The sequence below is a fragment of the Populus alba genome, chromosome 2, assembly GCF_005239225.2.
Source record: "Populus alba chromosome 2, ASM523922v2, whole genome shotgun sequence".
Taxonomy (NCBI): Eukaryota; Viridiplantae; Streptophyta; class Magnoliopsida; order Malpighiales; family Salicaceae; genus Populus; species Populus alba.
The window spans coordinates 3,325,529-3,347,300 of NC_133285.1; the positions used below are offsets into that span (position 1 = coordinate 3,325,529).

At 33.8% G+C, this 21,772-nt stretch overlaps 1 protein-coding gene and 1 long non-coding RNA gene across 2 annotated transcripts; one reads left to right on the top strand and one right to left on the bottom strand.

The window, feature by feature from the left end:
* Positions 1 to 7,427: 7,427 nt before the first annotated feature.
* On the bottom strand, positions 7,428 to 13,219 carry LOC118049263 (uncharacterized). The gene is given in 14 exon segments (XM_035059213.2): positions 7,428 to 7,584; positions 7,693 to 7,850; positions 8,128 to 8,260; positions 8,363 to 8,444; positions 8,568 to 8,692; positions 8,769 to 8,868; positions 8,957 to 9,230; positions 9,376 to 9,511; positions 9,877 to 9,953; positions 10,143 to 10,691; positions 10,693 to 10,892; positions 11,060 to 11,259; positions 11,497 to 12,581; positions 13,046 to 13,219. Coding segments are annotated over 14 exon segments (3,450 nt in total).
* Positions 13,220 to 16,157: 2,938 nt separating this feature from the next.
* On the top strand, positions 16,158 to 17,720 carry LOC118049296 (uncharacterized). The gene is made up of 3 exons (XR_012169136.1): positions 16,158 to 16,610; positions 16,954 to 17,118; positions 17,579 to 17,720. It is a non-coding gene; the product is annotated as an uncharacterized lncRNA (long non-coding RNA).
* The last annotated feature ends 4,052 nt before the right edge of the window (positions 17,721 to 21,772 follow it).

Here is a 21,772-nt window from a genome sequence, read left to right on the forward strand (position 1 = left end):
GGCGATCCAATTGCATGTGGATTCTAGAATGCTAGTTAAAACTTATGTGATAAAAATTTATAATGATTTCTATGTGCAATTGAGAAGGGATCAAAATTGCGATGACATTTACCTTTGAACAACTTTAATTTCTAGATCATTGCAAAAACAAACCTCCAGTTCCTGTATGAAAATTAGGTTAGTTATCTGTCTACTCGTATATTAAAGTTATTAAAACAGAAACCTGTTTAGAAGAGAAGTAATTTTTGTTTTTACATGTTTTTTTAAAAAGTAAATTTGCTTTGAAAAATAATCAAATTAATTTTTTTAATAATTTCAATGTCTAATATTTTTTAAAAATTATTTTAAATAAAAATATTATTACTTTTTGCCTAGTAAGCAAGAGGATGCCTTCTAGTGAGATACAAATTTTTATCTTTTATGCCGTGTCTATTCTTTTTTCAAAACTTAGATTTAGATTGCAAATTATTCCAAAGTGAACTTATCCTAATTATCACTAATTAAAAATAAATACTATTCCAAGGTGAATCTATTCTCAATGAAGCAGTTTGATTTGAATAGAGATTCCAATCGTTAAATACTCAAATTCCAAATACGAGAGATTGATTTTCAACCTCGTATTCAATTTTGCTATATTTGTTTCCCCTCCTCTCTTTAATCTCTCTGTTCTTCTTCTGCTCCTTTCCTTTTTGCTGTCCCATGTGATTTCCCCCATTGTTTTTGGAGAATTCGCATACGGTTGCTTACACCAACATTTTTCCGGCCACATCCTCTACTTGATCATGGAATTATTCCTACCTAACTATAATTGATGCTCACGGTGGCGCCAGTCAGATATAATTAAAATAAAATCAGATACCAATTAAACACCAGATTGGTTCTTCGGTTTGAGCTTGTTAATGCTTTAGATCAGGCACTCATGGTCCCTGATTGATGTTGCAATCAGGAAACATTCCCACAATAATGGCAAGCTAAGAGAACTTATCAAAATTAATGTGAAGATTTAATATTATTTGAAGGTGGTCCTCTGACTTATATCAATAGTGCCTTCGATCGAGATCCAATCCATGTTCTATGGCGAAGAGCACCCCACTATATAATTATGAACACTCGAGATATCCTAACTAAATTTGCCGACATAATGGAGATGTTAAATTCTCGAAAGTGATCAATTTGATTTCTTTCATACTTTCTTTTTCTTCCTTTTTTTGGTATGTTTTGCCTAAGAAATTGGCATTAGAGATCCAATCACCAAGTCCAATTTAATTTTTCTTTCCCTATCAAAAAACCATATCAATCTAATAACTTAAGTTGTTAGGCGAGGTTCCAGGATATGATTTTTATTATTCTCTAACATACCTCTTCAAATAAAAGTGTTTTGGATTTAAAACTTGCACATGTTCACATTACCTTGTGCTTAATTTTTATCAAATAAATGAGGATGGTGAGATTCGAACTCGTGACCATTTGGTCATCAAGACTCTGATACCATGTCAAAAAATAATTTTAATCCAATAGCTTCAGCTATTAGGTGAGGTTTCAGGATATGATATATATTATTTTCTAATATTTTCGAGCATCAAAAAACTGAAAATTGACACTAATAAAATACACCATGCATGTATACACAACATGCAATCTACTCTCTCTCTCTCTCTCTCTCTCTCTCTCTATATATATATATATATATATATATATATATATATATGCATGAAAACTTTAAACACCATAAACAGCAGTTCCTACTGTATTTCTAGAGTATGTAATTAGTTTGTGAACGTAGGTTTTTGTGTTTTCACATCACTACATTAATAAATTGCATGAAGCTAGCGAGGTGCAAAAACAAAAAGATGTGCAATTATTTGAGATGCAGTGGTCCCTCGAATGCATGTTCGTATCGTTACTTGTATATATGAAAGGCGCCGAGCTTGTCTGGCCGTGCGATCGATGGGTCTAAAATTGCATGCACTCATGCAGGCTACGTTCATGATCACTAGCAAAAAGCCGAAGATAGACGAGCAGCAATAAGACATCGCTCTTACTACCAAGAACGTGTCGAGCAGTGAATTTGGTAAATCTAATTACTATAGCAAACAAAAGGTCTCGAGCCAGGAGCAAGAAATTAATAAAAAGTAAGCTAAGAAAGGATCAAAGGAAGACGAAATAGTAATAAAAAACGAGCTTGGGTGGTTGAGGGAATTTAGAAGGGTGGACCCTAATGTGTAAAGAAAAGCATGCATGTGCATAGATGCATTGGACTGAGCCATGTGAGCTTGTTTGGCTCATGGGGTTTGTGTCGCCCTAGTGTCAAACCCTATCCCATGTGCGCCGCTGCAGGGCATCCCACTTACCACTCATTTATACTATAGCTATATATATCGAGTTGCTAATTAATTAACTCTAAGTTTCTCAACGGAGATGCAAACATTGGATCATATTTTAATTAGAACTGCCTTTGAGATTAACATCTTCAATGAAGATCTATGGTTAATTCTATAGCGCTGAGATTGCTTGTGTTGTATCTTGACACTTGTTTTCCCTACACAGAATCATATAGAAGGTATAAGTTTCAGCAATCATCACTCACCGAATGGTCTGTGGACCTGTGGTCATAATAATTATAACCCTGCTGCCGCATGCTCAGTTTTTTTTGCTCCCCCTCTTTCTTCGAGCTAGGGAGACTAAATGATGATTCAATGATTATTGACCAGATAAATTGTTAGGTTTTAGGTTGTGATCAGTGGGCGGTGGTTCCGTAACAGACTAAAAAAGTATGGGTCAAATGGAACAAGCCTATATGTGAATGATCATGAGCACTGAGTTGCAGAACGCAAAATAAAATATTAAGACTGATATGCCTGGTGGATTCTTGGTGCTATGAACCTTCTATATGCTGGAAAATTGATCTCTTGGACCTAAACCTCACTTCGAGAGCGGATCCTAAGCGCGATTCCTGCTACATATGTGCTAACTGGAATTGTTTCGTTAAAGCGTTGGTGAATCTATATGGGAGTTTTAGCCTGCCCTTCCCTTGATATCGCTAAGGCAGCATAGGTCTTATTGTGACGGTAGAATTTCTTCAAGCTTTTGGATTGAATGCAGTGGTGAATTGTTGCACCCTTTTGGATTGACACGCCTCGCTGCACGCGTTCGAAAATTTATTATGGAAATCTTAAGTTTTAGGGAAGGATCGTACTCATGTCACGTCCTCAAAATCGGGGAAGTTATGGTTCTTTGGCTACAAGGGCTAGTTAAGGCCGTACGGACTCCTGGGAGTATAAATTAATAAAAAATGGACCCATTTCGAACAATCTTTAACTCGCTTTTTTTTTTAAAGGGGAGATATGGGAAAATACCATCTAGTACTGGTAGGTTTTTTTTTTTTTTTTGCCATGTTTTCTAATTTATCACCCTTTCAACTTTCCATTACGAGCCTTTTCATGTGAAAATGAGCTCCCCGCATCTCCTAGTAGTAAGCTTCAGGCTTGAATTTGCATTTTTCTGTTTGATGGTGTGGATTTTTTTTAAAAAAATAAATAAATAAATCACAGCCACATGTTTTTTGGGCCATGGCCCAAAAGGCAACACCCGTGAGGTTGAGTCCCGGCCGAAACGACTACACCCTTACCCTTGTGGCAGGTTGTTCAATATGCATACACCTAAATATTTTTTCGAGCTTTGAGAAGCTAGAAAGAGGTGTAGTGATGCACAAAAATAAATTACGCTTTACTAGTAGATTTTCTACGAATATACACTTCTATGCATGATTGACACCACATTTCAAACTAATAATACAATACGACACTTATTATATTTTAGACACAACAATCAATAATAGACACTAATATTTTTACCAATCAATTATAATATAACTTTTCATCAAGATGAGCTAACATGTCCAAAGTTTATAAATAACTTGGATTATCATGTAAATAGAAAGATTCATAATTTTTCAGATCTAATATTTTCTCAAAACAATAAATTTTCTTTTAATTTTCTCATATACTATTTCTCTCATGTATCTATTCACTTAAATATTGAAGGTCCCCTATGATAGGAGAGATTTATTTTTTAAGGAATAACTAAGCTGATATTTAATTCCTGCTCCATGATTACAACCAACAGAAAGCTCAATTTTGATATGAAATTTTTTCATGACCTACGAACAATCTGTAATGCAAACAAAGAATCAATTATACAGGGCCCGTGGAATTAGTCGAGATGCATGCAAGCTGACACGGAAATCCACATTAATCAAAAAAATAAATCAATTACACGTATCATTCATAATTAAGAAACTATAATATTGCTAAAGGTTTAACTTCCCAACTTAATTCCTGTGCACGTACACGCATGAACACGTCGTATTATAAATTCGCCTTCGATGATAAGAACAAATGCTGACGGTCAGTAGGGACATGCAAGTGTGCATCCTTATCAACTTATTTGTGATATTTACTCGGAATCTTAAATCTACATTGTAATTCGTATGATCTTATACAAATTCCTTTAGGATTGGGCCGATTGGCCATGCGAAAGGAGATTTAGCGTCCGTACTTGTGGCCAGCAATTCCATCTGCTGTGGACATATATGTGTTGGCTTTGAATCGATTCTGAGTGGCTCAATGATTGCAGAAAATTATTGATGATTAGGAATGATTGATGGTGATTAAGGCACGTAGATAGATACCAAACATGACTACATGAGTTATCCGGGCCTCGTGATGCCGGATATCATGTCCCCCTTTTTTATATCAATACGGACCAGACCTCGTTAAATCCTGTGAAAGAGGCCGAGACACAGCCTATACGGCACTTGTCAGTGTGAGATGTGGGCCTCTGTCCGCCTCAATATTGGACTATTTTTACTCGTCCGCTATGGGGTCCAGAGTTGAACGAGCTCAGCCTCACGTGTGGTCCGAGAACACGAGATGGCTATTTCTTCACCCCCCGAAGAAAAAAATATATGAATTACTTGTTTCAATCTTTGTGAATTGTCATTCTAAAAAATTAAAATAAAAGGCGGTTCTTTCTTTTTCTTTTCTATAATATAGGAAAGAAAATACAGAAATACGTGCGAAATTGTGATTATTTTCTATGTTGGAATACTTGAGAGGTTTTGAGCTTGGTATGATCGCTGACAGGATTAATAAAGATAAAATTTGTATCTATTTAGGATCCTGATCTGCATAATTTCACTTATATATATATAAATTTTAAATGTAGTTTTGATTTTTTTATTCTGTTTGTTTTTTGCAGTTTGAGATTGTTTAAAAAATATATTTTGTTATAAAAAAATATTAAATTGATGTTTCTAAATGGTTTTTGAAAATTTTATCGTGTTGATTTTAAAAATAAAAAATTTATATAAAAAAATATTTTAATATATTAAAAAAAAATATACACGACACTAAAACACACCTATTACAAGAACCGAACCACCAATAGGTTGATGCAAATTCCAATGCCGGGTGCATTATAGTCATGTTGTTATCTGCAATATACTCGCTTTTATTCATATAATTTTCAAAAAATATCTGAAGTGTATATTCACGCAACGAAAGGGAGCAATGGATGCGAAACCATACAGCCGTGGCCTAGACAAAAAAGCAAATAGTTCTATGAAGTATGAAGTATTTCAATATTGTAGTTAGCATCCTTTGTTTTTTTAAAAGTATTTTTTATTAAAAAATAAATTAAAATAATAATTTTTTATTTTTTAAAATTTATTTTTAATATCAACACATTAAAAAAAATAATTTTATTTTAAAAAAATACGGCACAAAAAAACAAACAGTAACTTGGATTTTTAGACTATGGATCCCTCTCCGAGACATGCCATATGGGCATCTTGAGTGACATGAAGAGCGGGCGTACGAGCTATTTGGACCCATACATGGGAAACAAGAAGGAGAGAGAGGGGGCTTTTGCCTTTCCTTTTTATGGGCCTTAATTTCTTCTACGCCTGATAGTCCAAAATCCAAAACATTTTGCTACCACGTGCGGCTCAAGGCCTCCGTTTCATTATCACCATTTAATACGTCACACGTGTCTAGTCGATTTGACATCCTTTATAGTTTATACTAGTCTTGATACCCGCGCGATGCCGCGGGTGTCAAAATCTGTAAAAAAAAATTATATGGGAATAGATAGTATATTCACAGAGTTAGTTGCAAAAGTTAAGTTCAGATAGTTAACAAAGTTAGTTCAAACATAACAAAAGCAGCGAGAGGTAAATATTTTATGCTTTATACATATAGGTAGAGAATTGGACGTGAATGAGCAGCAAGCTGTATCAACAACGCAGATGATGAAGACGCCCAATCAGGTTGTGATGTTGGAAAAGCAAGCATTGACTAACCAAATGTTAATTGGTTTCCTATTGGAAAAAATCAGTGTAACTGAAAGTCATAAATTTTATACAGCAACAAATATTAAAATTTTTTTCAAGATAAATCAGTAATGAGAAATGAAGATGTCATTATTGTTGAGTATGTGAGTTCATAAAGAAGGGAAACTAATTAGAAGTAGATGCTTACTTTTTCAGGTGATGAAACGGAGAGGCGCTGCTTTTTTGAAAGTTGAGGTGCAGGATTGTCATCATCTTTGTAGAGATGCTCCTTTGATGAGTCTTCGTTGAAGGGTTTTGGGTGGGGAAGCTGGGTGCTGAATCATATGTTGAAAGGAAGTACTTAAGGAATGGAAAATGTAAACAATGTGAATGAAAGACAAAACAATTTATTTATTAGTAGAACAATTAAGTAATAACTTTCATAGGATGAATGTTGAGCAAATATTAGATAGTGGTGTCTTGGAAGTTAATATCTTGAAATCAAAAAAATAAGAATAAAAATAATGATATAGCTGAAAAAAGATTCCACGGGATGATATTTGCATGCCAAATAAGATATTAAGAATGAAAGGGAAGAGTATTTATAAAGTTGTTGATCAGGCAAGGAATAATTACTAAAGGAATGCATATCAAAGAAATGAGATAGTGGCCTCCGCTGGTGTGTCATGTTTGCACTGGAATTATTTGTTATGTGTGGGGAGGCAAAGCAAACCTGTCGTGTGGCTCAACATCATTGAAGGTTAGTGCTCTTTTTTGACTGGCGATGGCAGCTGTCATGGAACGTGTCTTTTTGTGGAGAGGTGTCCTGCTGTGAAGCTGGAGTCTGAATCTGAGATTGATCTACATCCAAGGGATCTGCAACGTTTGGTGTTTGAAGGGGTGAAAGTCCTTGAACTTCCAGCAGCAGAGGTTATTGAGGCTGGCGTGTCAATGTTTTTTAATGGGGCTAGGTGGGCTAACAGATGCTTTAGTTGGTATTTCATCAAAGATGTTGCAAACATATATCTCACATCTGCCGAGAACAGATTTGTATGCTCCAAATCGAAGCTGAAATATTTTTGTCTTGTTTAATTTCTCAATCATTTGAGGTGGAACAATAAAATGGGTCAGTGAATTGTTTGTCGAACACCAAATGATGAGCTGAAGCATTGAAAAAATACTCAGCTGTCTTGCCAGAGAGAAGAAAATTCGTGACATCTTGACCATCGCTAACGATGCAGTTAAGTCTGAACCTAAAAGATATGAAAAAAGAGCTCCAGTTAAGAATGAAATAAAAGCATGGGTTAATATATGTTTTAGCTGAAAATTCAACGTTGTTTTGGTATGCATATTAGTTGAACCATGGGACTGGTGCAGAGGATGGATAGTCATGCTCCATGCATCGCAAATTATTAGGGAGTCCAGAGAGTGGCTTGTTGCAATCTGGACAGCTTTGACACCACCATCCCTTGAAGAGATCATAATCAACTATGAAAGCTTTACATGTAAATCTTTCATTCTGCAGGTGTCAATTAAAGCACAAAGTCATACATTTTTTTTTCATAAAAAATGCAGGCTATGCAGTGTTGGTGATTGCCAACAGCAGTGTAATCATAATATTATAGGGGTCTGGAACCAGCCATGAGATATAAAATTATAGGCCTTGAACTTCTATGCCATGATTCTTGATCCTAGACACTATATTTGACGATCTATCTTTATTAGACAATTGTTGGGCTTGGGCATCACGACATGAATTGCAATAAGTAATATTTAAAGAATAACATAATAGATACCTTGTGTTCGTATGGGTCCATACAGAGGATCTCCCTTATTGTTCTTCTATTTTCATTTATCTGAGTTTCCAATGAGAGGACAGCTCCTGATGATGGAGGCAGCTGGTGTAAGTCAACAGCCATTTGAGCATAGCTACAAAAAGATAAAGAAAAAGGTGTTGAGAATTAATTTAAACATTAATACATAAATTTGATTTTAACAAATGCAAAAGGTTCAAAGAATATAGAAATTTACTAATGCTTGTATGCTAATAATTCTGGTATGTCCGGGTTAAAATACCAAACTGAAGCTGCGGTGCCAATTAGATTTGCAGATCCTATAAAAAATGTAACAACCACATATTTATTGGTGTATATTTAATGTGAAGAGGTTATGAAATTTGAACCGAAAATCTAATAACATTGAATGATGGTAGGCCTGATGATAGAACGAAGGAAACCTCTAAATTCAGAGACACGAAAACCAGCAAAAGCAACGATAAGAGGAGAATCTTGTTCTGCTAAAGATGCGTCGTCAAAGCTTCGAGCAATGTCACCCCATAAAGTGATACGAAGCTCCTCACCTCTAAACAAAATAAAAGTATATTAGACTAATGCTAGGAGGAATTCAATATAATAAATAATTTGAATTTATCATTAACCGTATATTTTCAAGGATGAACTCCCTTTTGTCTTCAAGTGTTTGCCCCCGAACCAAAATCTTTTCAATTGGTTGTATTGCTTTTAGCCTACCGAGAACATCTATATAAATAATTGAATAGTCATGTTAGTGGAATGAAAAAACTATGCATGATACAGTTTGGTACATAAGGGTAAGAATGAAGAACACCTGTGAGAAGTCTTGATCCTTTTTCTTTGTTAAGGACATGTGCAAAATCTGTGAAATTAAAGTAATATCGTGGAATTGAAAGTGGGGGAGAATTGAGGTGAGTTACTTTGGTGTCAGACTTAAGATCAACAACAGCTTCATGGCCAACAACAACATTCATGTAGCGATTTTCAAAGGTGTAGAAATTTTTGACTTCATAATATCCACCTTCAATAATGATTGAAGAAAAATGTGCAGCATCTCTAGATTTGGCTGATCCTTGTATTGCACCACCCTTGTTCATTAAAAAAGGCAAATAATTGGTGACATTGCATAATTGTGTGGGAAATTAAAAAATGGACCAAAAAAAAGCATGCAAGCAGAGGCAAGAATTTGAAGAAAACAATAATAAAGATTATATTAGTAGATATGTTGCATACCTCACGATCAACAAATAGGCAATTGAAGTTTGTTGCTTGTCCATTTTGTTTTGGAATCCAAACACGACATACTCGAGCTCGGATTAAAGGGTAGAAAACATATTTTTTAATGTTGTGTAAATGAATAGCCATTACTCTGCATTTAAAAAAAGCAAGGAAAAATTGAACAAATAAGCGAATAATTAAACATGAGATTAAAATATAAACATAGTAGTAGATCTAAATGGAACCCAAATCTGAAAATATAAAGCTAATATGGCAGAAAAGTGTCATCATAAAAGCATAAATTCTATTTAATTGTAGGAAATGTAATTCAGATCATGAATACATGTGTATGGCAATTGATTATTTTCATACATGTATGGCAAAGGTGAAAGTAGTATATGAAACAAATTAATGGTTAGGAACAACAAAAATCAAGAATTAGCATGTCCACTCATTACTCAATATTAAAATCACCCTAAGCATGGAGTAAGGGCTGTGAAGAAAAAACAAACTTACATGAAATTGTAAGGGCAAGGAGTGAAGTCGTTGATCCAAAGTAGAAAAATAAATAGCAGACGAAGTGACAGGCTAACCTGAAAAGACATGAAAAGACTTTATGAAAAATAGAGGAGTATGAGAAATTATTGTCCGCATGCAACAAAAAACAAAAAAAAGCAAAAACTTAAATATATTATAGTTAAAATGGAACTAATTTTTTTTTTATATATATGTTGAAAGAAGACTCATAGATGTTCAAGGTTATGAATAAGGAATTTAAACACACAAAAGATACAACAATGAATACAAAGATTACCTTTTGGTAATAATTGAATGATATCCTTGTAAACAATGTTTTTGGCATAACATGATGGTTTTCCTTCATGATCGAGGGAAATGATTTTAAGTCCATTCTTTGATGTAGCTCTTGATAAAGCAACATATAATTGACCATGACTGAAAACTTGTTCTTTCAAGAAGACACCAACAATCTTAAGTGATTGTCCTTGGCTTTTATTAATAGTCATAGCATAGCAAGGCCTAATAGGAAATTGTCTCCGTTTGATTGTGAAGGGGCATTTTTTATCATTAACTGGAAAGACAATTCGTGGAATAAAAACTCGATCTCCAATGTTAGAACCGGTAATAATTTGGGCTTCAATAATTCGCTCGGCAAGCTGTGTAACAATAAGCCTTGTTCCATTGCATAAACCAGCAGAGGGATTAAGGTTCCGAAGTAACATAATCGGTGTGCCAATTTTCAATGAAATACTGTGTTGGGGCACACCATTAAAGTCAAGCTGGTTGATAAATTCAATTGGATACAATAAATCGATTGTTGTCAATATCACCAGAAGTTGTTTGGATAGAATCACAACTAAGAAAGTTATATTTATGACCAGGTATAATATCAAGGATCAAATTATTAATCTCAGAAACAGTTAGGTTCTTCGGTGTAACAATTGCTCTGTCTTTAAAGTAGAATGGGTCAAGATGAGCTCTTTCAATGTCAGGATATATGGCAGAGACAATAGCTGCAATTGGAGAATCAATTACTTCAACCTGAAGCTCACATGGGATTTTTGATAAATGCCGCATCATGATCATCCGAAACAGCCAAATCACATATTTGTCCATCACCAATTAAAAGGATCCACTCTGCAAACTGTCTAAGTTCATCCTTTTTGGTCTGGGCTTAAACCTTCAGCTGATAGTCGCATATTTTGATTCAAAGTGAGGAATGTGAATGCAGACCATAGCAATGAGCTAGTAAAAGAAGCATTAATTATTTCTTCTTTTGTTCCTCCAGGTATAACAGGAAGAATTTGTCGGAAATCCCCACCTAATAAGACAGACTTGCCACCAAATGGATTGTTAAGTCTAAGAACATCTCGTAGAGACCTGTCCAAAGCTTCAAAAACAGAATCTATTATTCATTGGAGCCTCATCCCAAACAATAAGTGATGTCATCTCCAGTAGTCGTGAAAGGTGAGTGTTGTGTTTAATCTCGCATGTTGAACTCTCATTAACTTCTAATGGAATTTTAAATCTAGAATGGGCTGTTCGCCCTCCAGGTAATAGAAGAGAAGCTATTCCAGATGAGGCAACACCAAGAACAACTGAACCTTCAGATCTAACTCGATTAATAATTGTATGCCATAAAAAAGTCTTTCCTGTTCCACCATGACCATGGCCATAGCATCTTGGTAATTATTAATCATATACCGAGGGCTTCCTGTTAAAGATGATGGAAGTATAATTTTCCCTGTAGTTGATCCATCAACATCACCTCTAGTAACAGCATCATGTATTCCCTTGTAATGCTCACTTCTAAGATTTTCTTGGTTTGCACGTATAAAATCCAAACGTTCCTCTTCAACATTAACAAATGCATCAACCAAAAATTGCTGGTACAATCGTCCGCCTTTTATGAGAGTGCTTTCTTGTTTTTCTCTTTCATGAATGAGATAAGCATAATAGGCTCTCATTGAAACCTTTTGCCTTTTTTTAGGTGGTTGCTGCTCTTGATGAGCTAATGGAATATCAGTGTGAAAACCATCCTCACCATATGGAAAAAGAAGTGGATAATGAAGGGACATAAATTTAGGATGAAGCTTTGAGATCCTCTGAAGTGTTCCAGATAAACTTTCAATAATTATGTCCCGATCAGATCGACAATGACCAATGTCCCCAACAACCAAACCACCAATGTCATTTAAAGAAGGATCATCGTATTGCCTTGAGTCATCATCTCTTTTACCAATTAACCGAAGTTTGAATTCTGGAACCTCGACATCCCCGAACCTTTGTCCAGCATGACGGAACAAACGAACCAATTGATTAGATGAATCAAGCATATTGATTAGACCAACAACAATCTGACTATCCAAGCTTGATTGAAAATTTTCATTGCAGAATGGTTGCAGCCGGTTAGAAACCTCATTATCTGTATCGAAAATATAAAGCTGTGCAAACTTGGGGCCTCTATTATCCATGGGAAGAAGAGAACCCATAAGATGGTGGCAATATCCATTGACCTTAAAAACATAAGATCCAGGCCGAGAATTAACAGAATGATCAACCACAGCCCCCATGGACGTGAAAGCGAACATTGAGTTATAAGCACGAATTTCACGTCGAAACTTCTTGGACGATGAACCATTGTTTGGGTTAAGGAGGTTATCAAGATAGTTAGGTGTTTCTTGTGGAGCAGGAAGCACAACCTTTCCATTATTACAACAAAGTGTAAAGCATGGGTTTGTTTTGGCTGAACGGGCCAAGCGTTCTTGCAACCAAAAAAAGAGCGTTGCAATGGTTACACTTGTATGTTTTATCCCCAAAATCAATGTATTCAATTAAATAACCTGTAAAAAAATAAAGTTGAGAGAGTTGAACGAATGATATAAAATAGGCAATCATAAATACAGGTTAAATGGCTACAAAAGGTACATGATTGGATTACATACGCCTTTTTTTTTGCTGATATAATGCCTGGCTTATAGTAGATTGATGATTAAGGGTTTGCTCAGAGAATTTCTTCAGATTCATCACAGTGAAATGAAGCAAGTGCGGTAGATTGTGGAGGATTGGATAGCCTTGCTGCATTAATTTCATTACTTTCAGTTTGCACTATGTTGCTTGATAAGGAGAAGGTGGTTTGTATATCTATGTGCTGGCGTGAACAAACCAAAGTGCCAACCCCTTGAGTATGTTGTGGAGCAGATGGTGTATTTGAAGAGCTCGGGTTATTGGATAGCAAGATTCTATCAACAGGGGTTTCGTAGTCATTCAAGACAAATTGTGAGTATGGAGAAGATGGCACATACTCATTCGGTTGAACATGTCCGTGAGGACTTGTCATGTTGCTCTAAATAAATTATGAAAATAAAACACCAAGGTAAATGAAAGAAAAACACAAAAAAAACCATGATTAGTACATGATCATGGCTAAGTGAAGGAAAACACAGGGATAGAGAAAATGCTAATGGCATGCACTTTCTAAAGAAATCATGTAAACATAGGGATAATTACACTGAAATGTTTGATATATCATAAGACATGATAATAGGGTAGGGTTAGCTAAAAACATAACTCCTTGGTTCAGGAAAGGATGGAGATATAACAATAAAATATTAAGCGATTAAAAAAAGACATTATGTGTTGCTAAACATAGGAATACCATAATCATGATTAAGCATGCAAGGAAATAGAAATGGATAAAGTAAATAAGAGAGAGGCACAAAATAAACCTGAGAAAAATACCGATGATAAAAAAAGTAGCCCCTTCAAAAGACCTGAAAAACGAAGTTCAATTTTGATTAATATGTGCAAGGATAAAAATAAACAGACATGGGGTATAAGATCTGGAGAATGAGGCATGAAAGAACAAAAAAAAAAAAAAAAAGATGAGGCAACATATCTAGGTAAAAGAAATCAGTATCACAACTCCAGCATAATTATCACAATGGTATAAGCTACAAAGAATAAAGGCAATAACTTCTACAATCTATCACAATTCTGGTGAATGCTAAAGAAAAAAACAAAGGAAAGTAACAAAATCAAAACAAAATCGTATAAGCTGCAAAGAATAAGGATTATAATCTTTGTAATTTTTTTAATGAGAGTGTCCCGTGTCCCGCAATGTTTTTTTAAAAAATTCAAACATAGGGTAAGAAATTTTTTTATTTTCAAAACCATACTATAATCCATAGTTTGACATATGCAAACACTGCTAAAAAACCAAGGACTTGTGACCTGCTTTCTTTACATGATCATTAGGCATGTGAAATCTGTACCTAAAACATGAAGACGTACACGCCCCTGTATTTTTGCTTCCATATTTATAACATCCTTCGACTACTGTTTGTATTAATCCCAATCCTGTATGTTATATTTTCGCCATTCTTCACGTAATTAAATACCATCTTGAACTGTATTAAACCATGCTGTTAAGTATACATAATTATGCCACCTATCCAAAAAGTTAATACACTTTAATTTTTTCAAAAGATAAATGAAATTTGAAGTAGACCAAGTGCCAAGAAAACCTAACATAAACAATCACTGTTGATGAAAAGAGCATTTAGAAACGTGATTGTGTTTCTAAAAATTTTAAATTTCATTTATTAAAAATTAATAATTTTTTATGTTTTTAATCGTTTTGATGTGGTCTTAAAAAATAATTTTTTAAAAAATAAAAAAATATTATTTTGATATATTTCACTACAACAAACATTTTAAAAAACAACAAGAACCATACTCTAAAACATGTCATTTTTCGCTAGCAATGATTTTATTTTGCATATAATTTTTAACTTGCAAAATATTTTTTTTAATAATGATGGTGATAAGTTGAGATGATAATAATAATAAAGAGGGTGATACTATAATGATGATAATAATAATAATAATAATAATAATAAAATAATGGTAAAGGGTTAGATAGTGAGATGATAATTATGATGATATGAAAATAATGGTTGAAATAAGTTATTATTTATAAAATATTTTATGAATTATGAGTCAAACATGTTTTCTAGTAAATGAACTAAATTTGAAGGTTGATGATCAAATATATTTCATTAAACTTTTTTTTTTATAAAATACATTAAAATAATTAAATATATAAAAATAGTAATAATAATAATAATAATAATAATAATAATAACAATATAATGGTGATTAGGGCTAGAGATTTTGAAATGGGATATGCAATATGAAAAGACCATAAAATAAATCCTGTGATTTAAAAAATCAAAGAAAAAGCCACGAAAATAAAAACATAAATTATGTTAGAGCAAAAGATGCATTATCTATGAAACAAAGCTTACTTTGGAGGTGGAATTCAATGTCCCGTGATAATAACATAGGATATTAATAAAAAATAATAGCATAGGACATGTTAGATAATAGTATAGGACATTAATAAAAAATAATAGCATAGGACATGTTAAACTGGATTTTATCACGGGAAGTGGAATTCACATGGATCCATGTGAATTCCACTTCCCGTGATCTATTATTTTTTTTATGTCCTATCTAAAAAATAATATTATAAGATGCATTATCTATGAAATAAAGCTTATTTTGGAATCGCTAGTAATGATTTGCTTTTGCATATAATTTTTAACTTGTAAAATATTAGACTAAGGCGGGGAGGTCACAAAAGTCGTCATCGTCTTTTCCTTGTTTTTCTCCTCTGGCGACAACTGCGAAGCACAACACATGAGGGTGCGAGACAGAGGTGGCACATCCTCCGAAGCTCACGAAATGTAATAATTAATTTTGTACTACTATAGGAAGCTCTTATAGGCCTCTACCACATCAGTCATTTTTCATTTTCATTTCAAACCCTCTGCGTTTGGTTTTACTTGCCATGATTTTCTTACCTTTCCATCAGATCGAAGATCAGAATTCAGATTAGCCAAAGGCAAGGGTACGTATGAACTAAATTTGAAGGTTGATGATCAAATATATTTCATTAAACTTTTTTTTTTATAAAATACATTTAAATAATTAAATATATAAAAATAGAAATAAAAATAAGCACAGACAAAAATATTTTTTAAAAATACTTTGTAATAAAGTAACCTTTCCAACATAAAAAAATAATAGCATAGGACATTAATTTTATCACGGGAAGTGGAATTCACATGGATCTACCTATAATGTTGTACCTATGTGCATAGTAAAATAAATGTGATGAGACCAAGTCCAGACAAACACGTGGGAAGGTGTCCATGCTACTCGGCAACAAACTCAGAGCAAAAAATATCTTGTCCGGTTCCACGTCCCCCCGAATTATTTTCTGCGTCAATAAGAGAGATGCCTGAATCGGACATATGAGATGAGCCCGTAACCCATTGCTTTTTTCATGAAGACCAGATGCGCTCTTAGCTTCATCTATCAATCGAAGCCCCACCCCTAAGCCCTGAACTCACGGAAACCACAGAATCATCCCTCTGTTGCCAGTCTCGGCCAATTGAATCTGACTGAGCTTGCTTTGCCTATGCTTCAGCCAGACTCCTTAATTATTAAGGGTAGGAAAACATGGAATGAAAAGGATGCCAAATGAGTTGAAAGATGGCAAAAACCCGACTGCCTTGTAAGAAATGAAATCTGAACTTTATTGGCTCCATCACCGGAACCAGCAGCAGCTTCTCTGGTCCGATTCCGTGAGATCATGATGCGTGGCTACCTCATGTTGAGGAAGATGATCAACCGAAGGAGAAGAAGACGACATCACTGTCAAGGTAAGTTCATCTTCTTTTAAAGTTTTTTTTTATTATTATTTATTTATAGACGAAGGCGGCGATCTGCGAAGGAGGAGAAGGAACCGAGTTTGAGAACGGATTTTTAAAAGTTGATTGTTGTCGAAGACTTTGCAATCTGCTTCCTCTGGAGTTGACACTATCTTAGATTGAGCCGGATTGCATAAGGGAGAAATGGAGCACCAAATATATATAACCAATTGTTAATCATTATTACAAATTAATAATTAACCAAATTGCTATTTCCTTTGGCAAAGCAGATTGCAAGCAACAGGTAATTAATTACTCATGTATTCTACAGGGTTTGTTGTTTTTTTTTTAACAGCATTCATGCATGATTTGCGTGGAAAAGCAAGAAGAGAAGAAGCAACCTGGCCTGGGGGAGGTGCTTGTTGTTGTTGCTGGTCTGTCGTGAGGATGGTGGTCGACGGTGGAGCTGCTGGTGGTCCACGGTGGAGGTGCTGGTGATCGACTACAGCTACTGGAAAAGGTAGAAAAACAACGGTGTATTAATTCCTCAAATACTATTTACTTGATCAAACATAAACACTTCATGCCTTCATGGGATTCTTTTATTGTTTCCCATATTTTTACTTTTCAGACTTGCCATAGCGATATGATCTTTGATGTTTCGGTGAGATCCATGTAGCGTTTCGTTACCTTCTTTGTTACCCCTGGACTTCCATGAACGTTTGACATGATCATAGGTTTAGCTTATCTGACTGTATGGGTAATCATAAGACTTTTGGTTGCTTTTATCATCCATCAACGATTGAATAAGGGGTAGTTTTAGATGCATGTCTCACTCTATTTACTGTATCAGGAGCTTTGAGAAGTGTCTGTAGTTGACAGGATAGAAAAAAAAGAAGAAAATCTCTATTTGAATGTGCCCCTCCTTTCATAATTCTCTGGAAAATAAATGATAGGTTTTTTTATGTATCAATCATCAGTCTTTAAGTTGAGTTGGAACATACAGTTCCATCTTCTGAAATATGTTAAAAGCTACTGTCACTCTAAAGTTGCTTGCTGAGAGAGGTGGGAGCTGAGAGATGCATGATTTACGTGGAGAAGCAAGAAGAGAAGAAGCTACCTAGCCTGCGGGAGGTGTTTGCTGCTGTTGCTGGATGGTGATCGACGGTGAAGCTGCTGGTGATCCACTTCAGCCACTGGAGAAGGCAGAAAAACAACGGTGGATGTTGATTGCTAGTGTGGGTTTTGGCTGGGGAAAAGAAGAGGTGACAATGTGATCAAATAACAGAAAAGGAAACAATGAAAACGGACATGATGCCAAAGATTATAAGATGTCTTTTCCCTTGATAGAAGGAAAAGAAACCCAATTACACGGAAAGAAAACAACAGCAGCCTAATTTTTGAAACCATTTCAGAAACCATCATGATGTCGCTGACAGAAGAAAAAAGAAGAAGAAAACTTAAACAATTATAATATATTTAATGACAGGCGATATGTTTTGGCAGGGAAAACCGTGGGGAAAGCTACAGTACTTTCCCCACGCGTTTTAGAGTTCTTTAATTATTTGTCCATTTATTGCAAGAAAAAAAAATATATTTTTAATATGGATATCCGGACCAGTTTTTATGTACCTCAACTAATTTTATGGGACCTGAAATTAACGATCATATAAGCCTCCAGCAGCTCTGAAATTTGTGAGACTCAAACTAGTAACCTCTAGAAAATAAACCTAAGACCTGACTAATTAAATTACGCCCCTCAAAATTAATAAAATAAACTGTGTATTATGTGGTGAAGGGTATTTATTAAAAATATTTTTGAATTTAAAATATATTAAAATAATTTTTTTATTTTAGTATCAATATATTAAAAAATCATTTACCGATATTAAAAAAATATTATTATTATATTTTTAAATAAAAAATATTTTTAAAGCCTACCGAGCACACACTAAAATACTAAAATCAATGCCATGATCTGGTCTTGGTTTTGAAATAGGTGGTAGGCCCTTTTTGCGTCTGGCATGGTTCATACAATGGATGATTAGAGCGTGTTTGATAGTGTGGTAGTGGTTGCTTTTCAAATAATTTTTCGTGCCGAAATACATGCAATGATGTTTTTTTATTTTTTAAAAATTATTTTTTATATCAGCACATCAAAACGATTTAAAAAATATAAACTAAACTCAATTTTAGCAAAAAAAAAAAAGATTCAAATTTGGGCAAAAACACAGATGCAAACGCAGCACCAAACTCAATTTTAGAGATGATTGTCTACCGTTTCTCTTAAAAGATTGCTTTTTGTCGAGATGGTTTTTCACTACTTGTTTTTGCCGTAGATAAATGTTTTTATAAAAATTATTATTTCTATTTTAAATTAAATTTTTATTAAGTATTTTTAGATGATTTTGATTTGTTAATATTAAAATAATTTTGTTAGTGTATATATATTATTTTAATATACTTTGAAACAAAAAATATTTTTTAAAAATAACCATGTTAGGTATATCACAAAAATTCCATAGATAAACTTGAGACCATTTGAGAACCTGGTTTTCTTAAATTTCAAAAAATAAATATTGTTAATTTTTTTATATATTTTTAGATTATTTTGATGTGTTGATCTATAAAATAATTTTTTTAAAAAATAAAAAAAATATCATTCTAATATATTTCTAAACGAAAAACACTTTAAACTACAATCTAAAAGGCTTAATTAAAGGATTTGCATATATATATATATATATATATATATATATATATATATATATATATATATAAAGCAATCAAACTTCTATATAGCTATGCAGTGACTCATATCTTCTTTATCTCTAAGCTTTAACAAAAATTGACTGCATTAATTTTAATTTCAGTTGACATGGCTTGATCTTCTACATGGACTCATAGCTTTGTATGCGTGCTAGCACCGGCAGCTGCCAGGTACTTTTTACTTGAAAGCCAGAATGAAGCTAGCTGCTTCATATCCCAAGCTATCTCTCAAATTGGAAGGTCTGCTCAAAATTAAAGATAAAGGGAGCTAACTTTTGAGGCAAATACAGACTAGAAAAGGATTTTCTCTCAATTTTTATTTCTACTTTACATAAGAAAATACACGAGTTGTAACAAGCAAATACCCAGCCAGTATACATTTGTTTTCATAAACAGATTTTTAACGAAGTTAATTTGAAAATTACTAAATTGCCGATTTTTGGATGCTTAGAATTCTTCCTCTCTCTTTGATCTAGGGAATTTATTCCAATCTTATTAAAAGCAACTGGTCCTGCAGTATGTTCCATGCCTGCCAGATGCTTCATCTTCCCTTTCTCTGAGCTTGCCTGACAGAGAAAGATTAGACGCAGCATCCCTGAGTAAGCACCACGAATCCTTTACGCGTACATGCACATGATTGATTTTTTTTTTTTTTGACAACATCCGAAGCAAGTGGGCTTGCTTTTGTTTCTTTTTTTTATTATTATTTACGTGGCTGTCCGGACCAGCTTGCGCGCACCACGACTAATCTCACGGCTCACTGAATATCCTGCAAACCCAGTGAACATGCAAGACGCCACGGAGATGACAGACGTGCACGGTGAGGTTTAAACCCAGGATGCAGAGAAAAAGAACAAGTCCCTCCAACCCAGTGGGCTTGCTTTTGTTTCTTTGCCGTTATAGGAAAATGCCAAGCACTTTCATAGGCAGGAATCTCATCGCCGGAAGAAAAGATCAAGCCAGTCACTTTTCCTGGAAAGAGTTGCACTCCTCCAACACAACCAAGTTCATTTTCGACTGGGAGAGGGAGCATTTTAATCAAACTTTTCTATACATAAATGGTCCATGGAAAGAGCAAATATGATTTTGGTAGTGGATCACGAGCCCAGGCAGCAAAGCAGTCGACTATATCTAAAGGAAGGTTGATGATTTGGTCGGAGAAATTGAAATCGCAGCCGGAGCTACCAAATTACTTAAATCTCAGACCTGCCAAGATAGCGGACTCGCGGAGGCTCTGTGTTTTTACACCTATCAAAATTCTAAATATCATGGCCAGAATTTAAAAATAAATAAAAATTGTGGACGAGAATTACAAAGGTAACAATCAGACAGCACTATCGCATTACGGAGAAACAGATTGTAGTTGTTACGCATACCTATCATTCAATTAATCGCAAAACCGAGAAGATTTGCGAGCCATATGGGCTTGGCTTGTAAATTATACGCCACAAGACTTGACTAAACAAAGATTTTGCCTTGAGTAGGTGGTCATGGGGCTCCCATGGATGCAGGCATTTAATGTGTGCTCTTGGCTAGGAGATAGACTCAAAGTTAAATGGTGGCATCTTTCCCTGTAATTAATGTGGGGCCGTGTGGTTGGAAGGAGGAACATCTTGATGTTGATTTCTACTTGCCTACATTGCCTTGCAGTAGAAACCCAATTTTATTTTTTTTAATAATTAACAAAAACCAAAATGATGGTGACTGCTGTTTAACACTTCATAAAATATTATTTATTATAATAATATTTTTTTTAGTTTTATTATTTGATTTATTAAAAATTAAATTTTATAATTTATTGCATTTTATTTTTTATATGGTTATTTTGATTTCATTATTTATATTATTGGTCAGGCAAGTTAACCTGATTTGAGTTAAGTTTTTTTTTTTTTTTAATAATATATATATTTTTTAATTTCATCCTTTAATATTAGATTGATTAAAAATTAAAAATTAAAATTTATTTTAATTTATTTTTTATTAGATTATTCTCATCACATTTCTCGAGTTATTTTATTGTGCCTGTTTTCTTATATTGATTTTCTTATAATTTCATTATTCAAAAAGTGTTGGTTGGGAATTGAATTTTAAAATTTATTTTAATTTTTTTATGGGTTTTTCTAGTCTCATTATCTAGTTTTACCCAGGAAGTTTTTGTGTTTTTTTTTTTAAAATTTATTATTTAACATTGAATTGATTAAAAATTACATTGTATAATTTTATTATTTAACATTTTTATGATCTTGTAACATGGCTCGTGAACTTAACAAATTAACTTGGGTTGTTATAAGTTAATTTAATATATTGTTGTTTTAGTATTTTTTACAAATAATTTAAATTTTTTAAAATTAAACTATATTTTTAATGATGTTGAGGTTATTTTTGAACTTATAAAGTTAAATGTA